Source organism: Acomys minous (assembly GCF_964271855.1).
Source record: "Acomys minous genome assembly, chromosome: 15".
Lineage (NCBI taxonomy): Eukaryota > Metazoa > Chordata > Mammalia > Rodentia > Muridae > Acomys > Acomys minous.
The window spans coordinates 49,266,100-49,287,354 of NC_140497.1; the positions used below are offsets into that span (position 1 = coordinate 49,266,100).

Here is a 21,255-nt window from a genome sequence, read left to right on the forward strand (position 1 = left end):
TGCTGGGAGAGCGGCTGAGAGCTCCATTCTAATCAGCAGGCAGAGAGAGAGCCACTAGGTCAGGCCTGGATTTTGGAACTCCAGAGCTTACCTCAGCGAGACACTTCCTCCAACAGGGCCATACCTCCTCATCCTTTTAAGAAAGCTCCATTAAACAAGGACCAAACATTTGAAATACACGTCTAGGGTGCCATTCTCATTCAAAGGACCATAAGTGTGTTGTGGTTGCATATTATAAGAATCTATTTTAACCATATTACTTCAATGTATTTCATATTATTTGATATCTGTTTCAGGACTCATTGCATGCAAAATACATTTATAAAAAATTAACATACATACACACACACACACACACACACACACACACACACACATATATATATATAAAATTAACTTTTTGAGTATCTCATTTTGTATTCCTAAGAGTCTTGCTTACAAAAATATACTGAGTCCATGGGACTGGGATGGTCATCCTGTGTTTAGGAGTGCATGCTATTCTTGCAGAAGGCCAAAGTTTAATTCCTAGTACCACATCAGGTGGCCAACAACCACCTACAACTCCAGCTCGAGAGAGATGAGATGACTCTGGCCTCCAAGTGAACCAGATTCATTTGTGTATACCCACACACAGCCACACACTTCCCCACAAATGAAAAAAGAGAGGCAGGAGGATCTCTGTGAGTTTGGGGACAATCTAGGCTACACAGGGAAACCCTGTCTCGAAAAGCAAAAACAAAACAAAACAAAACAAAAAACAACAACAAAAACAAAAACAAACAAAACAAAACAAAACAAAAAAACTAACCTAACCTAACTCTAATAATATTGTTTGCCTCCCATTCCTCAAAAATTTTTGTGTATATAAATTCAAATTTGTCCAAGACTCATTTAGTATGAAATAGAATTCTAACACTTATTTCTCTACTGTCTCACACTATCATATTTAAAACCATCTAATATGTGTTTATTTTCTGGCTAGGTTTTCTTTTCAATGTATTTGAATATCTTTCTCATATTTCTTTCAGTGGCTGGATTATAGCACAACATGTTTCCTCTATTCATTTTTGTTTATTTGTTTTTTGTTTTCTTTTTTCTATATTCTTATATAGTTCTCCATATGTTTTTTTTAACATCTTTATGACCCAGGATATGATTCATGTGTACTTGAACGTTTGTGCATTCTTTTCTCCTTTGTTGGGATTTTTCTCTTCTCTATTGCTTTGATTCTATGGATAACTGGTATTGTTTATCAGATTAGTATGTGGTCACTAATTTTATACCTACTCATTTTTAGCAGTTACTTATAGAGGAATGTTAAAATCCCCAGTCATAACTGTGAATCCGTCTATTCTTCTGCTCAGTGATCTCATATCTAGTCTCAGGCATTTAGCATATTCATTACGGAGAGTTCACACACTGAGAACCATCAGGTCAGCTTGTTAAGCCCATTGTCATCATCTGGTGCCATCATTCATTACGTCTTAAGCTGACTTATTAGTCTGGTCACTCTGTTTTTTATCAGTGTTTGCATAATGCATTTACCTCAATCTCTTAGTAAGCTATTATTTCTTAAGCTAAATCTTGCTTTTGTTAATCACAGTTGGCAGGATTTTGCCTGATAAGCAATATGTTTAGATTATTTATATTTCATTTAATTACTGATATGGTTTGATTATAATATCGTTTCTCTTATGAATTTTTTATTTTATATTTTAAATTTTCTTCTTTTTTTCATTTTTTCACCAACAGTGCCTTATTTTGGATCAAGGAACTGTGTTTTCTTATTTACTTGAATTACCTTCTTGCAATAAAGCCACATTTTATAATTTATTTTATGGTTTTGTTGCTATGATAAGACACCATGATCAAAAGCAACTTGGGGCAGAAAGAGTGCACCCGACTTACAAATTTTGGGTCACAGTTCACTGAGGAAAGTCAGTTTAGGAACTCAGGAAGGAATCCAGAAACAGGAACTGACACAGAGCCATGGAGGTATGCTGCGTACTGGCCTGCTCCCATGGCTTACTCCAGACGTTGTCTTACATAGGAAAACCTTCCCAGCGGTAGTATTATTCCTGGTGGCCTGGGGTATGACTCATTAATCAAAACAAGGACTTAAGGATTTGCCTCCAGGCAATCTTATAGAGGCATTTTCTCAACTGATGATTCTCTTCGTGGTGAAATCTAGCTTGTGACAAGTTGACAAAATGCTGGGAACTACACACACTAAATCTTCATATATTTTTCCATTTAATAAATAATATAAGGATTTAAACTCACATTTTTTATGGTATGATTGGTCAGTGGGTGAAGGAGCTTTCTTCCACATCTGATGACCTGAGTTTGATTACAAGCAATAAGGTGGGAATAATGAGCCTCAAGTTATCCTCTGACTTACTTCATACTACACACACACACGCACACACACACACATGCACACACACACACGCACATGCACATGCACACGCACACGCATACACATAAATAATTAAATAAAAGAAAAGAAATGTTTAATTTTTCTAATATTGAGCTATATTTGTTTTACATATGCTATAAAGAAATAGTATGAATCTAATAATTTACATTAGATGTTAATTTTAAAAGATTTTTAAACAACGTCTCTATGCTACTTCCTGAAAATATTCAATTTTTTCCCTTTAGGGAATCCAATGTCTTCTTATATTACATACTATTATTTATTATATCAGAAAATTAACATTTCTAACTCTTTTTATCATCCAAACTCTTTTCCATAAAATCTTTCTTCCTTTTGTTCCTTCAGAAGATATAGTCTCATCGTTTCTTAAGCACCCAATCACTTTGTCAAAGGTTTTGCTAGGAGGTTTATTTTCTTTCAGCATGAAATCACTTGCAGTGTTTTGCATCTGATTTGTGTATTTTTATCTCATATCTGTGGTACTGTACCTTTGTTTTGGTTTTTTTCCTCTCTTTTTTTCTCCTTTATTAATTTATTCTTGTTACATCTCAATTGTTATCCCATCCCTTGTATCCTCCCATTCCTCCTTCCTTCCCATTTTCCCCTTATTCCCCTCCCCTATGACTGTGACTGAGGGGGACTTCCTCCCCCTGTATATGTTCATAGGGTATCAAGTCTCTTCTTGGTAGCCTGTTATCCTGCCTCTGAGTGCCACCAGGCCTCCCCATCAAGGAGACCTGGTCAAAAATGGGGCACCAGAGTTCGCATGAAAGTCAGATCTCACTCTCCACAAAACAGTGGAGAATGTCCTGTCCATTGGCTAGATCTGGGTAGGGTTTCAAAGTTTACTGCCTATATTGTCCTTGCCTGGTGACATAGTTTTAGCAGGACCCCTGGACACAGATCCGTGAGTCATAATGTTCTTATTGCAGGTTTCTAGGACCCTCTGGATCCTTCTATTTCCCCATTCTCCCATGCTTCTCTCACCTAAAGTCCCAATAGGATGTCCTCCCTCCTGCCCACTTTCCTGGTAAGTGAAGATTTTCATGGGACCTGCCCCTTGGGCTAGTGTCTCAGTATAAGTGAGTATATACCATTGTCATAATGAGTGAGTTCACCCAGAAGCAAAAAGAGTCAAACAGTATATACTTTTTATTTTACATTATTTTATTTTATTTTGTAGCACTGTTTCTTGACCTTCCTAATGCTGCGAACTTTTAATACAGTTCCGCATGTTGTGGTGACAGCCAACCATAACAGTACTCCATTGCTGCTTCATAACTGTAGTGTTGCTAGTTATGAATTATAATGTAAATAACTGATATGCGGGATATTTGATAAATGACCCTTACGGAGGTCACTAGGCACAAGCTGAGACCCAGTGCTCTGTGGGAACACCGATTTTGCTTCTACCTATTTAAAAATTTTCTCGTTTTAGTGTTTGATTAAAGTAAACTTAACTCTAACGTGTCATTTTATTAGCGACTTAATTTGTTTTCTATCTGTCAGGTTTCGTATTCTATAAGACTCTTCTCTCTGTGATTTGATGGCTTTCTTTAGTCATAGCGATCTCTCTGCTGTTCCCTGAGCCGTTTCTTCTATCCTAAAGCCTTCCTTCCGATTCTGCCAATGTAATTACCAATTACTAGTAAAGCTGTGTGGCAACGATCCATACCTTTTCCTGCAGACTCTGCTATCTCCTTCTCCGTTTTCTCTTGTCTCTCAGACACCTTGCCCCTCTTCAGTGTCCTGAGCTCTCACTCCATAGCACCGCACTCAGGAAAAGTCTCCTTAGTTTTTCCTGCCGGTAGAATTACATTATTTTTTTCACCTGTTTTTCTGGGTGAAGTAGCGGGGTACGATAGTCATCTCTTATCTAAGTAATTAAAAGCATTTTAGAAGAATTTAAAAGGCAGGTGGATGTACCTTTATCATTTTTTCCAAAATCACCTCTGACTCTCAGCTTGCCTTGTCTGTCTGTTTTTCTGCCTTGCTTTCCATGAGCCCCGTGGAAAGATGTCTCTCACAGAGAATGAACATTTTTATGCGGATTCCAAAAGTTATTTATCCTTATGCCACTTCCTTCTCAGGATTCAGCAACTCATGATCAATGTTAATAAGCTTTTTCTTAGGATCTAGTATCTTATTACATGTCCCACGAAGCAAGGACTCACATGGTATCTCCAGTGGGAGGAACTATAGCTTTGTGTAACTTAGGGTAATATTTTTTTTCTTTTTTTTTCTTTTTTTCTTTTCTTTTTTTTTTTTTTTTTTTTTTTTTTGGTTTTTCCAGACAGGGTTTCTCAGTGTAGGCTTGGCTGTCCTGGACTCACTTTGTAGACCAGGCTGGCCTTGAACTCACAGCGATCTGCCTGCCTTTGCCTCCCGAGTGCTGGGATTAAAGGCATGCGCCACCACACCCAGCCTTTAGGGTAATATTTTAATGGTTTAAATAGTTGGTGTCATTGGATAAAATGTAGGACTCAGTGCTTCATGGGTGGATGAACCATGTCTAATAACACACTGCTTGAAAACAACCCAGATTTGCCATTTCATGACCCCCTCGACCCTCCAGTGCACCCTTCTGCCTCCTATAGTTCATTTTTATCTGAAAAAAAAATCACCACAAGATGAGTTGAAGTGAGAATGAGTAATGTTACCTCATAGATATTCTTTCTTTTGTTAACAGTTTTGTGTGCAATGCTACATTCACCGTAGTTTTACCAACACAGGGCAATATGGGAACCATTATGTAGTATGTGTTAGTAATGCTTGGGTAGAAACAGTATTCATTTTTTCATATGGAAATAGATTTCACCAGCTTTTGTTACTAAGTAGTGTTTTCGCAATTTGTGATGATGTAGTCAGTACTGGAGATGATTTAATAGTGACTGGCAAAATAGCATCTAATTGCCATACTGCATTCCATTGAATGATGACTAATGAGTAGCAGATGTTGTCTGGTTAATTAATATTCTAAGCTAGAGATAGATATTTTTATGCCTAATGTACTTTGAAAGAAATTTCCCAAGTTGAAGTTAACATATTGCTTTTCTGACTACCCAGTACTGTCCCTCTTGGTCTTGCTCACTTTGTTGATTTATTTTACTATGTGATGATAATATCTTTCATATTGAGCTAATAGTTTTTCTCTTTGCACGTAGGATTTGATACCAGCATTTTGCCGATTTGCAAGGATTCACTCGGCTGGATGTTTAATAGGCTTGACACAAACTACGACCTGCTATTGGACCAGTCAGAACTTGGGAGCATATACCTTGATAAGAACGAACAGTGCACCAAGGCATTCTTCAATTCTTGTGACACATACAAGGACAGCTTGATATCTAACAACGAATGGTGCTACTGTTTCCAGAGACAGCAAGGTAAAAGATGAAGCTACTATGGTGGAAGTAGTTGACCTACATTTCAAATTTTATCTTTTCCCTCATAATAAAAAAATATTAACACAACCCATTGTTTCACTTATTTTAGTATTTTTTTTCTAATTGAAATGTAAAATGAAAGAACAAATAAGCACCATATTGAACAAAAAAATTGTGCTAAAAGTACAAATATTCTAAATAAGATGGAAAATAGTAATTAATATTTTATATTAATGTATTTCATTATAGTTTCCATTATGAACCAGAGAGAAGCACACAGAGATATGAGACCATAGATATTAAAAGTAATCATTGAAATTAATTTGCTGTCTGCTTTCCCCACAGTGTAAAATAAATGGGGTTTTTATCACTATAGTGTGGAGTTTTAATGTTCCATTTTGTGATCTTATTAAATGAGTTGCATGAAGCACAGCATTCACCAAGAAGTTAGTTTTACTCATTTTAATTTCAGAATTACTTCATCTTTCAATCTTTCCAAAATAGTTTAGTTTGTTAAAAATTTGCTAGTGAGTGTTCCAAACCCTGCAAGAAGTGAGTCACAAGGAAAAGCAATAATGTCCTTTATACACCCTTTACGATACATTATACATATTTAATTAAGATAGAATAGCATCACACACCTTTTCTCCTTCTTCTTTTCAGCTCCTCCTACATAACCCCTCCAACCCCTCCAACTCTAACTGAGATAGAAATCAACTTGAAATTTGGAGTCATGCTCCCAGAATGTGCTTAATCATGCCTTAATACATGCAGGGAAAAAGCACCTAAGCCTCATCACATTATCATTAATACTTGGAAAACTAAGGAATCATTGTTATGTAGGTGCTAACTGAAGAAACTGGAAGTCAGGTTGATATGGTGCAGCTGATGGTGACTTAACCTCTTAAACTTGATGAAAGTAGAAAGAATTAACAGGAGATTTAATGTATAGCAATTATGACCATACCTCACATGGAATTATAAAAAAAGTGCTTTGCTAAATCAATAATGTACATTTAGTAATAGTTTTAAAGACAAGAAGGAAATAATTGTTTACACATCGATTAGAAGTGAGTCAACCACAGGTGTAGCTAAGGAGGAGGCATTAACTATCTGTAAACAACTTTAAGTAAAATAGGTTTGGGTGAATGGTGAAGTCTAAACGGTCTAGGAGGAGCTAGAGAAGGGCAACCATAATCAGAAAATATTTTCTTTTTTTTTTTTTTAAATCTATTTTCTAATTCTTAAAAAGCAAAAAATAAAAAATAAAATTGATTTAATTTATTGAATATTTCATGTTTTACACACTAACGAATACACATTATTGAGTTCATTTCACATGCATTCTATGTGGGGAAGTACTCCCTCAAATGACATTTTAGTCATTCATAATTCGTGTACCTTTAAGTGGAGGGTAGAAAATTTAAGTGTATAGTCCTTAAAATGCATTTGTCCATATGTTTCTGTAATTCAGGTGTTGCCGTTTTGGTTTTGTTGTTTGCTCTGTCTTTCACGTTTACTAATGAACATTGAAAAATACATATACATGAACAAACATGCAGAATCTACAAGGCTGAATTCCTTGAGCCTGAGGGTACATGATGGATACATCATTCTAAGAGCAGGGAAAGGAATATTTGATATTGTATAAAAGTATGCTTGAACTGAAATAAGTAATATTTAGGTTAAAGAATAGAAAAAATATTTCAGAAAACACATTCAAAAGTAGCTGGGATTTCATGTACATATCAGCATAATTCTCCACACTTATGTAGTGAAAATAAAAGAAATTCACTTCTCTTTTACAGCACATTAAAGACGTTTTAATAATATTTTAAAGCTTGCCTATTGTCATGTCAATAAGACAATGAGAAAAATTTTATTTTGACACCTCAGGATATATTAATGTATATTCTTTATTTTATAGAAAAGTTAACTTTCACCAATTTTAAGATGAAGAACAAAAATTTAATTACTCAATATTTAAAACAAATTACTTTTTCACTTTTTTCAAATAACATATTTTTACCTCCCATACTGATCTAGAAAATACACAGTTTAAGCATATTATTTGTTCCTTTTCTGAAATGATATAATTTTATTTTTATTAAAATTAAAATTTAAACCTCTGACATTATGCTTAAATAAATGGTGTATAGTGAAATACATAGTTGTTCCTTTTTTTAGGATGCCTTTTAATGATTGAATTATTTTGCAGTTGTCATAGAATTTGTGTTTTGGTATATATTTTATATTTTTCCTGGGTGTATAGAGTGAAGAATAATAATAATTACATTGATATTAAGTGTTCTTTTACAGTTATACTACTTTCCATTTTCTACATATCTCAAATATAAATATAGTTTATTTTTTCCTGGTGGCATTTACTTAAACTATGCATGACTATTTTAATCTTAAATTAAATAAATTAATTATATAATTATATAAGATAAATAATAAATAATATTATATATAATAATAAATAAATTTAAAAATAAAAAAATATAAAATACAAGAATGCATATTGTATTATACCTATATAGACTATTCTAATTTTCTACACATGTGATTGATTTTTAATACAGCACACGCAATATATACTTACAAATTGGCTCGAGTTCTCTAAGTTATTGTTTGAAACCTGACTTATAAAATTTACATTATATTGTTTTGAAAGTTCCTTTCATATTTGAAACATCCTTGGAAGCTAGAAAGAGCAAAATACAATATTAATGTTATACAATAACAAAATGGATAAATGTTCAATATAAATGGAAAAAGCATTGTTCTTTTCGGGGAATATTTTATAGAAAACTAATTGTCTATTATCCTATGACCTATGTTAAAAAGAGGGAGATGAGTTAGTTCTTTGATCTGCAATCAACCGGATTATGACTGGACAACTTTTAAATGTAAAATTTATGAATATTCCATCAGCTATCTATATGTAATTTTTCATTTTTCATCAAATTTCTATCATCCCAGGAATACCAGCAAGAACTCCCATTGCTGGGTAAATTATTAGACTCCATCATGTATCTGTACATGGATATTTCCACACATGTCTATTGTCATATATCCACAGCTATGTGTATATGTGATGCCATGACAACAAACAGACAGCATGAGTTTTTAATGAAATAAAAAGACCAGCTTGAAGTTGACTGCTTGGCAAGTGCATTTTGTTTGATTGACTGCATCTTTGAAGTACTGTGTTTAATGTCATTGCAGACCCCCCATGCCAGACAGAGCTCAGCAACCTTCAGAAGCGACAGGGGATAAAGAAGCTCCTAGGTGAGTCACAGCTCATTCTTCTGAAGGCTTTATTGCTTATATAAATAACCCCAGGGAAACAGCAACATGAAATCAATATTAATCCAACAAAGACAGACTGCATTAAATTTCATCAGCAAAATTTATGAACTTTTGGAAAGCCATTGAACTTACTTTTATTACCTCATCTATTGAAGAATTTGTCTGTTTTATTGCTCTAACGTCATGTTCATTTTGAAAGTTTTTAAGTACAAAAGAGATTTAAACAATACTAAATTTAAGAATCAGCAGAAATGTCTATTTCTGCATTAAACACCTAAGAATTGATGGCATCATGTATGACTACCTATATGAAATTTAAGAAAATGATTAAATACATGGAATGGAAAGTTCTCTAACAGAGAAATTTGAGCAGGACTTTTTGGTTTCATTAGTAAATTGTCAACTCTAGATTTTAGTAAGTAAATGTTGATGCGTGTGTAGATGGCAGATACATGATATCTATGATAGATAGATAGATAAATAGATAGATAGATGATAAATAGATAGATAAATAGATAGATAGATAGATAGATAGATAGATAGATAGATGAGAATTGCATATTTTAGCCAAACCCCTATCAATGCATCATAAAGCTGTTATATTTCATTATAGTTTCTACATATAATGCACATTATTAACAAATTCCAATTGAGGTCATTTGAAATTGGAAAAAATGTTAACATGGTGAATACATTGGCTGCATTTCCTTTCCGTCCTTTTATGTGCATGTGATAAATAATTTAGCTCAACTGTAAAATCTAAGAAATTATTAGTGCTATGATACAACTGGATTTGACCAGTTCTGTCACTGTTTATATTTTAGCATCATAAGTGTCCTGTTAATATTTTCACATTGGGCAGCACATCATGAGCATATATGAAAACACTCCTATTTAAGGCTTCGAAATATCTCTGAGTCTGTTTAATAACTTTATTTTGTAAAGTGTATTTGCAATTAAGACACATTAATTTTGTAATCTTATTCATATATTACATTCCAAAGATAGTTTTTCCTCCCTCTACTCTTCTTAGGACTCCTCCACTTCCCCTCTTCCCTAGATCCATTCTTCTTACATTTTCCTTAGGGATGACAAGGATGTCAACCTAACATGGCATAACAACTTAGCAAAAAAGAATCTAGGCACAAATCCTCTTACCAAGGCTGGACCAGGCCACCCAGTATGGGGAAAAGGGTCCCAATCATAGGTGAGAGTCAGCGATATGACCCACTCCCACTGTTATGAGTCCCAAAAGAACACCAAGCTACACAACCATAACATATATGCAGAGGACCTAACTCAGACTCATACGGGATCTGTGATTGTTGCTTCAGTGTCTGTGAGCTCCTATGTGCCTTGCTTAGTAGATTTTGCTGGCCATATTCTCGTGGTGTCTTGACCCCTATGGCTTCTGCAGCCCTTTCTCCTTCTCCCTTGTCTCTGCCTAGTGTTTGGCTGTGGTTCTTGCAACTACTCCCATCAGTTGCTTGATGACGCCTCTCTGATGACAGTTTGTATAGGCACCAATCTACAAGTATAGCAGAATATCACTGGATTCATTTTATTGACACCCTGCAAGGTGTATTTGGTTCCATCTGATGGGTTTCTGGGATGCCCAGCCTCTGGTTCATGGCCATCCAGGCTGGGTCAGGTGTGGGATTCCTCTCACTTTATGAGCCTGAAATTTGACCGGTCATTGGTTGACCTTTCCTAGGGTAATCTGTGCCACGATTACCCTATCACACCTCGCAAGCAGGGCAGATTGTAGGTTGAAGGTTGTGTGGCCGGATTGATGTCACAGTGCCACTGCTGGGAGCCTTGTCTGTTTATAGAAGATGGTGGATTCATGCTTCATATCTCCTCTTACTAGGAAATTCTTGTTGGTTCTGAGGAGGTTCCTCTGCACTACGTTTCTACAAAAACCTCCCCAACTCCAGTCATCTTTTTCTGTACTCTCTGTGTCAAAATACAGTAAAGATTAGAAAATTTTTTCATATTGTTGGAGAATTCTTAACCCAGGGCACCTCATTCAACTAATTAAGGAGTTTGTCATAAACTACATCGGGTAAAAAGGTGATGGTTATAAAAACTAGTGTGCCTAGTTGCTCGTGATGATATAAACCATGAATGGACATAATACACTAGTGCATGAGCATGTTTCTGCAAGCATACCATTAAGTAGATCAAGGCCAAATTATACTGAAATTTATTTAGGTTGTTTGCTATTCTTATTTGAACTTACTTAAGAATCACATTTAATGGCCAAATGGGAAGAGTTTCCAATCTCCTTTTATAAGAAAGTAGGTATTATAACACTGGATGCCCTCAGTGTTCATTCTGACTAGTTGTGATCACGATACATACTTAATTTGGCCAACTGTTACATCAGGGTAATGTCATGTGTTCAAACGTGCAGATCAGTTTGCAGTCATGTCAACAGTGCCTGTGCTATGCTTACCAGAGTTCTCTTCTGAATGCCCTGCCATAAAAGTGATGGCAATATGTTTTCTCAAATCATAATATTTATAATATTTAAATAATACAAACTTTTTTCTTGTCTGTAAGTTAAATTCACAAAATTTTTATATTGGTAATATTTATCTTTGTTGGTTTATGAATTTCAGCTAAATTATATTTGAATCAAATATATCATGCATTTTTTAGACTTATGAATCTTTTTAGGATTTAAAATTATCATCCTACTGGTGGAACCATAAAATGTGGTTCATATATTCTATATATTTTAGATATGTCTTAAACAAAAAAAAAATCATGATGATTCTGTTTATATAAATCAATAAGCAGGGGAGAAAAGAAAATATCTGATCATATAGATGATATACCTAACACTGAAGTATTTGTTGTGGAATCTTACTAAAGTTTTAAGGAACTAAACCTTCCTCATCAGGCATGTACTACGTTCTGTGTCAGATTCTATAAATAGGAGTAGCTGTCTTCTCAGCAGAGATGATATCACGGAAGAGTGGTAACATTATATAATGACAATACACACAGAGAAATTCACACACACACACACACACACACACACACACACACGATGAGGAAGAGAGGGAGGGAGGGAGAGAGAGAGAGAGAGAGAGAGAGAGAGAGAGAGAGAGAGAGAGAGAGAGAGAGAGAGAGAGAGAGAGAACAAAACCTTTGTACCATGAGTCTTATCTAAGCTTTAAAATAAAAGTTTACATAATGGGGAAGGATTTCAGCTGACATAGGTAAAGCAATACTGTATTGGGGAGAAACAGCTTGATATGGACTAAGGAGATAAGTCAATAAAAATTTTAGAAAACAAAACAAGAAATTGTCTTCAATAAGATAATGGAGAGTCCCGTGTGCTCTGCTAAGTATTCTGAAAGATTTAATATAAACAAAGAGTCAATCATGTTTTGATGTTTAGGACATTAACACACAATGATTTCCTTAAAAAGAATACAGCTTGTTAATAAACTCCTTTTGTATTTGTGTGTGCCATCATGTAATTCACAGGACAGTACATCCCACTCTGTGATGAAGACGGTTACTACAAGCCAACACAATGCCATGGCAGTGTAGGGCAGTGCTGGTGTGTTGACAGATATGGAAATGAAGTCGTAGGATCCAGAATAAATGGTGTTGCAGATTGTGGTAAGAAAGAGGCTCACTTCATACAATTACCTATCATACAAACAAGCCAAAGGCTCATTAACTTTTTTAAGCAATTAATGAAATAATGCTCTTTTCTGATTGTAGAAGATGTAGAATGTGTACAAATGCTGTGGGTGAAAAGTAAACTTGGTCTTGGCTTAGTGTAAACTTGTATAAAAGCAACACAATGCTTGAAACAGACACATTGAAGTGTTTTAAGAAGAATGATTAAAAGCTGAGTTCTGATTCTTATTTCAAGTTAAAATGTCTGTCAAAAAGCAGACATTATAATTAATTCTACTTAAAGCCTGCAAAACATAGTGCACAGTGTTTGCAGGACCACATGGAGCAGTTTTCTTCAGACCTCAGGAGAAAATGACTTGAGGAGTGTAACCTCCGAATCAAATGAAGCCACTCTAACAGAACAGAAGTTCAGCTCTGCAAATTCCAATAAATCAGGCTAAGACATTACTGGTTTCCTTATGTTTATGTATGAAACACATCACTTATATATTAAATGACAGTTATGGTTGGTGTTCTAATTATTTTGTGAGTGGAATTATATGTGTTCATATAAAAATTATATAAGAATTTGGCATCATATATATTTTACAGTTTTGCATTTACAGCTAAATATATCCAAAAAACAAGATTTAAATCATATTTATGTTTTTGGTATATGAATAATTAACTATAAAATACTTAATTAAAATTCCTATCCCTATCAGTGTGTTATGTTTAAATATTTGCCCCCCAAATTATGATGCTATAGGGGAGATTATGGAGTCTTTAGAATTTGGAATCTAGTGGATATTGCAGGTTTGATGACACCTCAGCTTGGGTGTGAATTTCTCCTTCCTGGTGTGCCATGAAAGATGCACCTGCCCTAAATTCGAAATCTCATTCCCAATGTTCCAGCTGTTGGTGGCACCCTGGCCACCACATTTCCCAGCCATGATGGACCATGCACTTTATAATTTAGGCCAAATTAAACTTTATTCCATTTTCTCATGTCTTTCAGCATTGTTACAGCAAAGAGTAAGTACTTTGCTTAATTAATTACTTTTTAAAAATCCCATAAAACACATCCAATGGGGTTTTTTTTTGTCACTACTATCAATAAACATACAGAAAATTAAGAACTTAGTGATGACATGCCTCTCCTGTGCAATTTTTAGACTGATCAGCAAGGAGTATTTAAGAGGAAATAAATAGTAAACAATAACAAGTAATCTTACATACATAGTTTTCCCCTATTTGCTTGCATGTATTGATTCTATGACACTTCATAACACGCTGGTGTTGGGACCTTTTCTATATGATGAGTCCAGGAGGATGCAGTACCTACCTTACACAGTGTAAAAACTAGAGAGCAGGCCTTTATAGCGTCAGTCTTGCATAGTTAACGTCTTCATCTACTTGTGATATCAGTGATGGATAGAGTATTTTAGTTTTCATCTTCCAAATATAAATTATGTGCAGATGAATAAAATAAATGGAAAAATAAATATTATGTGGAATACTTTCCTCCTACATTTTCTTATGGCATTGCAACTAAAATATATATGAATGTGGAATTTAAGAAAAGTTTTTCTTGACATAAGATGGTAATTTCAGTATATTGTGACAGCAACCTATTTACAATCATCTAAATGCATTAGTAGGATTTATAAGAATTAAGACTAAAATACAGTATATTTGAGGACTTATGATGAGATATGAATTAATTTTCTCAAAATATTAATACTTTCAAGTTAAAACAGATATTAATTTTCTATTGCTCTAATACCAACAGAAAATCAATCTTAAAAAGCTTTTGGTTTAATCAACACAAGTTTATCATCTTTCAATTCGGTCTGACACATTTCAACTGGAACCACTAAACTATGCATCAATATTTTAGCAAGCTAATGCTATTTCTAGGGTCTCTCTAGAATAATCAATGTCCTTGCCTCTTTTATCTTCTGGAGCTTTCTCTGGTTCTTTCTATTAGTAGTTATAACTCTAAATTAGTCCTTCCTAGGAAAAACTGTTCAATTAAAAGGAACCAAGTAATAGAGAAGTTATACAGAATAGCCACCAGGTCACTAACTGAGTTACATTTATAAAGTTATATGTTAGTATCAGATAGTTCATCTGTTTGATTTTTAAATTTAAGAAGTATATGTTTTGTAGGTTTCTAGTGATAGGCAGATTTGGGCCCAGGGGTCCCGCTCAAACTAAGGCACCAGCCAAGGACAATACAGGCGGTAAACTTTAAACCCCTACCCAGATCTAGCCAATGGACAGGACATTCTCCACAGCTGAGTGGAGAGTGGGATATTACTTTCTCACATACTCTGGTGCCTCACCTTTGACCATGTCCCCTGGACGGGGAGACCTGGTGGCACTCAGAAGAAGGATAGCAGGTTACCGAGAAGAGACCTGATACCCTATGAGTATATACAGGGGGAGGAAATCCCCCTCAGTCAAAGTCATAGGGGAGGGGAATAAAGGGAAAATGGGAGGGAGGGAGGGAGGAATGGGAGGATACAAGGGATGGGATAACAATAGAGATGTAACAAGAATAAATTAATAAAAAAAGTAGTATATGTTTTGCTAAGACAATCGTCCCACCTCATATATTTTATGAGAAATTTCAAATAATATATATGAATAATAGTCTGACATGAAACTCTACAAAACTCGGGCTGAAGGCAAATTTATTAAACTGAAAATCTTATAGAGCCCAGCACTTTGAGCACACAAATTTCAACAATGAGAGTTTTGACATACAACAAATTTCCCAAGAATGAAGTTTCCTTTTATCTTTGTTGAGATAAACAGCAAACACAAATTTATCAAACCTTTCAATTTTGCTTATTATTTACATGACTCACAAATCATCTCATTGTGTAGTCAAATAAATATGGTGTTTGCTTTTGCAGCTATAGATTTTGAGATCTCTGGAGATTTTGCAAGTGGAGATTTCCGTGAATGGAATGATGATGAAGGTGAAGAAGATGACATTATGAGTGATAAAGATGATATTGAAGATGATGATGAGGATGAAGGAGATGATGATGATGATGATGGGGATGACCATGATGGATATATCTGATCAGTGACATCAACAAATTCTACATTTTTAATATTTACAAGATGATAGTATACTGAGAATTTCCTTATTATTCCTAAACAAAGTGATTCTAAACCCCACATATATTTTGTATAATTACTTCAAATATTGAATCTAAAACCATAGAACATTTAGAACATTATGTTTAAATAAGAATTATTTGATTTTCAGTTTTTATATGCCTTAGAAAAAAAGAAAACACATACAGATTGTAGCCTGAATATATAGAAAGTTGTGAAGATTACTGTAACAAGCTTTTCATAAAAACACAATATGTAATTGTTCCAAAATCAAAATAACAATGAATGTGTGCTTGGTACCATAAGTGTTGCTTTTATGACAGATTTCATAAGTTAAATTTATAATAATTTATTAATAACCGGAACCACAAGTGTTCATGACATGAGCCACAATTAATGCATAATGATAGTTGCAAGACAACTTTGACATCTTCCCAAAACTTGTAGTCGGAATAGTGAGAAAGATGACAAATGGTAAGACAAAATGACCACTACTGAATATTTATTTAGTGGTAATTTTTTAAATTATAAAGTTCTTCAGCATATTATTAGATACTTTATGCAATGTGAAGTTTAGAAAGACCATGGATTCTGAAAGTTAAAATGCTTAGTTTTTCTTCCTAATGTTTAATTTAAGTTGAATCACTTCTCACTTGGATTTTTAAAAATATTCTTAAACATAATCATCTCTACATTTCTCTATCTTTCTTACCAGAAATCAGGGTACAGGATTTCAATTAGGAGGAGAAAAGGATTTACTTCAACAACTTTCCCATGATATATATTTTTATTTGTTCCAAGGTCAAATTAGAAAATCTGAGTTCTTACTTTTTTCATTTAATATAAAATTGTTGCATTTGATCTTGGAACCATGCAAATTTTGTTAGTAGTTCTGAAATTAGGGAATGTGTTGTATGGTGCCTTGCAAAAATAGAAATAGAAAGGGTTAGCATGCATACCAGTATAGGATGTTAGGCAATATTAAGCACACACAATTAACAAATTATTGCTATTAAAGATACTGCTGGAATGAAGAAATGGAATATGTTTTTTTCTTTTTTTCTATTGTTACATTATCCCATATGGACTTGTTTATAATTACTGTGAAGAGTAGCATTTAAGATTAACTGAAGCAAAACTTACTTTGTTTACAAAACATCAGTTAGCATGTTAATTAATTGTGTAGACATTTTGACATACCACCACCTTGGGTATATCAGACCAATAGTTTTGTGCTCATAATAGAAGTGGGAAAACCTGTTGAATTTTACACATTGGTATCTTTCACTTTAACAGTGAATTTACAGATTTCCTGGAATATTATTCATAGAACACAAATTTGGTGAATTCTTTCCATTTAATTTATACACACAAAACAAAAACTTTAATGTTGACCTTATGTAATATTTAAGCTATAATAAATTTTCTTTTCTACTGTTTATGTATAGTTTACAAAATAAAGATTCTTGTAACCAAAGTAAACAGTTCGTTAATGATTTTCTGGGGTATACATAGTAGCATGAAGAGTTTTTAATTTGTTTCTTAACTCTGGAAAATAGCATACTACAGTGGCCAAGCCAGAATTGTTTCTGAATTTACTTTTTCAGTTTCTAAACCAGAGTTGTTAGTGTCTTGAGTACAATAAGATTACCTTTGTTTGTTGGTTTATCTTTTTCTGTTCGTTTGTCAAAATATTGCAAAATAAATAATTTTTCTTTCCAAAAGTAGTATTTCAAAATTCATTTTGGTTATTTATCTTTTAAAACACTTAAGTATATTTATATAGTAAGAATGCAGCTGAAAAATATTTGGATAACATAGTATTTTGAAAAAATGTGTATGGGCTGGGCATGGTGGTGCACGCATTTAATCCCAGCACTCCGGAGGCAGAGGCAGAAGGATCAGTGTAAGTTTGAGGGCAGGCTGTTCTACAAAGGGAGTCTAGGACAGCCAAGGCTACACAGAGAAACCCTGTCTTGAAAAACAAACAAACAAACAAACAAACAAAGAAAACCAAAAACCAAAAAAAGCAAAAAGAAAGAAAGAAAAGAAAAAAGAAAAAGAAAAAGAAAAATGGTTATGAATCATAAAAATTTACTTGAGGTTAGCATAAAAGGCCATAAAGTAAATTATATACAGATAGTTAGATTAATACTGTGATCTCAAGTTTAAGCTTTTATAGTATCCTTGTTCATGTTTCTAAGATAGCAACCAAATTTACAGCAAAATCATTTACGAAAACAGTACAGTACTGGGTATACAGTTTAGTAGTGTAGCATTTCTCCTGGATTAAAAGTCTCTATGTTCGATGGAATCTCAGAGTTCTTTTGATTTGCATTTCCCTGATGAATAAGGAGGTTGAGCATTGCTTTAAGTGTTTCTCAGCCATTCAATATTCCTCTGTTGAGAATTCTCTGTTTAATTCCATGCACCATTTCTCGATTGGGTTATTTGGTTTGGTGGTATTTAATTTCTTGAGTTCTTTATATATTTTGGATATTAGACCTTTGTCAGATGAAGGGTTGGTGAAGATCTTTTCCCAGTCTGTAGGCTGTTGCTTTGTTCTCTTGACAGTGTCTCCTGCCTTACAGAAGCTTCTCAGCCTCATGAGGTCCCATTTATTAATTGTTGACATTAATGCCTGGGCCTTGGTGTTCTGTTCAGGAAGTTGTCTCCTGTGCCAATATGTTCCAGGCTCTTCCCCACTTTTTCTTCTAACAGACTTAGTGTCTCTGGTTTTATGTTGAGGTCTTTAATCCACTTGGATTTGAGTTTTGTACAAGGTGACAAATATGGGTCCATTTGCATTTTTTTACACATAGACATCCAGTTAGACCAGCACCATTTGTTGCAGATGCTATCCCTTTTCCATCGAATGGATTTGGCTTCTTTGTCGAAAATCAAGTGACCATATGTGTGTGGATTCATATCTGGGTCTTTGATTCAATTCCACTGATCAACCAGCCTGTTGCTGTGCCAGGACCATGCTGTTTTAATTACTATTGCTTTATAGTACAGTTTCAGATCAGGTATGGAGACTCCTCCGGAGCACCTTTTAGTGTACAAGATTGTTTTAGCTATTCTGGGTTTTTTGTTTTTCCATATGAAGTTCAGAATTGAACTTTCAATGTCTTTAAAAAATTGTGTAGGTATTTTGATAGGGATTGCATTGAATCTGTAGATTGCTTTTGGTAGGATGACCATTTTTACTATGTTAATTCTCCCGATCCATCAGAATGGCTAAGATAAAAAATTCAAGCGACATCACATGCTGGTGAGAATGTGGGGAGAGAGGAACACTCCTTCATTGCTGGTGAGAATGCAAACTAGTACAGCCACTTTGGAAATCTATCTGGTGTTATCTCAGAAACCTGGGAATAGGGCTTCCTCAAGACCCAGCTACTCCACTCCTTGGAATATACCCAGAAGATGCTCCAGCACACAACAAGAAAATTTGCTCAACCATGTTCATAGCAGCCTTATTCATAATAGCCAGAACATGGAAACAGCCTAAGTGTCCCTCAATAGAAGAATGGATAAAGAAACTGTGGTACACATACACTATGGAATACTATTCAGCTATTAAAAACAAGGAATTCCCGAAATTTGTGGATAAATGGATTGAGCTAGAAATGATCATAATGAGTGAGTTAACCCAGAAGCAGAAAGACTCAAATAGTATATACTCACTTATATCTGCATATTAGCCCAAGGGGCATGTCCCACAAAAGCCTTCACTTACCAGGAAATTGAGACAGAGGGGAGGACATTCTATTGGGACTCTAGATGAGAGAAGCCTGGCTAACAATTTTATTTTACCTATTTATGGAAAGCAGAAATTTTGAACTTCAATAAATTTTAACAATTCTAATTCATAGCCGTAGGGAAACAACCTTAGCTAGATGATAGAATAAACCTATTGTTTTATTGTTCTTTAAGCTGGATTCTGATTCATGGGTAGAAAAACAAAATAATATGTTAATCTCCATTCTGGTGGCATTATTTTTCAAAACACACCATATCAAAACTCATGTGACTGTTTGAATTGCAACAAAATACTAAGCATTGAAGCAAATGATAGAAAGTATTCATTGAAAATATTCAATGTTTCTGGTACATCATAAATCTACAAATTAACAAATAATCTCTCTCTCTCTCTCTCTCTCTCTCTCTCTCTCTCTCTCTCTCTCTCTCTCTCTCTCTCTCTCTCCCCACCCCCGGGTATGTGTGTGTGTGTGTGTGTGTGTGTATACCATTTAAAATGACATGTTAAGATGTGTAATTGAAGAGAATAATTAGTGAGATACATGCTAATCTTTAAATATTATGATATCCAGTCATTTTTAAAAGTAGCATGATTAATTAATAAACCAGGTACTGAGAAATCTTGTTCCCTTTATTCACTTCACAGTATTTCATGGGAAGCTAATGGAGGTATTAAACAGAACTCATGAGTCTTGGTTCATTTGTTATGCTTATAGTGTAGTCAGAGTGCGCAGTTTTAAACACCTGCATAAATTATCTCATATATGCAACAAGTGTTCTGATGTCTTGTTTCTTATAAAATTAATACTGCCTCAACTGTCTGCAAATAATAAGGTGCCAAACACAGATCGCCTTTCAAGATGGCTCTTATTCATGGGGAAAGTAGAAAGCTAAAGCAAACCAGAGCCAGGATTACTTACGTGTTCATTTTGCCTGACACAAGCGTTCATGCATATTCAAAGTGCTAAGAATAAGCAACTTGAGTGCTCAGCCTTAGATGGGACTTTGGCAGTGACACCTCCCCACAGGACTCAAGGAATGCCAGAAAACACAGAGAAGAGTCGGGCTTGGTGGCCCACGCCTATAATCCCAGCACTAGGGAGGTAGAGGCAGGTGGATCACTGTGAGTTTGAGACCAGCCTGGTCTACAAAGGAGGCCCAGGACAGCCACAGCTACAGAGAGAAACCCTGGAGAGAGAGAGAGAGAGAGAGAGAGAGAGAGAGAGAGAGAGAGAGAGAGAGAGGGAGGGAGAGAAGAGAAAAGAAAAGAAAAGAAAAGAAAAGAAAAGAAAAGAAAAGACCATGAAGGAAGAATGTAAAAAGCAGAAGATGACCAGGAAGTGGCATGAAATACTCTTCTCTGGAAAAGATGCAGCTGTTGCGCATAGGGATTGACACCACTTTTGCTTACCTGTGCAAGACCTAAACAAGTGTAAGCCAGTTATAAATTCTAGCCTGAAGGTCAAGGGAGTCCTGAGGCCCCAGCAGAGAAGCTATTACTTGATGATGGCTGCTGAGGGAGGAACAATCACTTTGCTTTAGGTTTAGTCATTGTACGTTATCCGGGCCTCA

At 34.8% G+C, this 21,255-nt stretch overlaps 1 protein-coding gene across 2 annotated transcripts in view; it reads left to right on the plus strand.

Annotated features, from left to right (window-relative positions):
• The window catches only part of SPOCK3 (SPARC (osteonectin), cwcv and kazal like domains proteoglycan 3), a 390,660-nt gene extending 373,018 nt beyond the window's left edge, over positions 1–17,642 (plus strand). For both annotated transcript variants that reach the window (XM_084760663.1, XM_084760662.1), the window contains exons 8-11: positions 5,605–5,826; positions 9,058–9,120; positions 12,643–12,780; positions 15,708–17,642. In XM_084760663.1, coding sequence (XP_084616789.1) covers positions 5,605–5,826; positions 9,058–9,120; positions 12,643–12,780; positions 15,708–15,880 — 596 coding nt within the window. In that variant the 3' untranslated portion in view covers positions 15,881–17,642. The remainder of the gene's footprint in view (positions 1–5,604; positions 5,827–9,057; positions 9,121–12,642; positions 12,781–15,707) is intronic.
• The last annotated feature ends 3,613 nt before the right edge of the window (positions 17,643–21,255 follow it).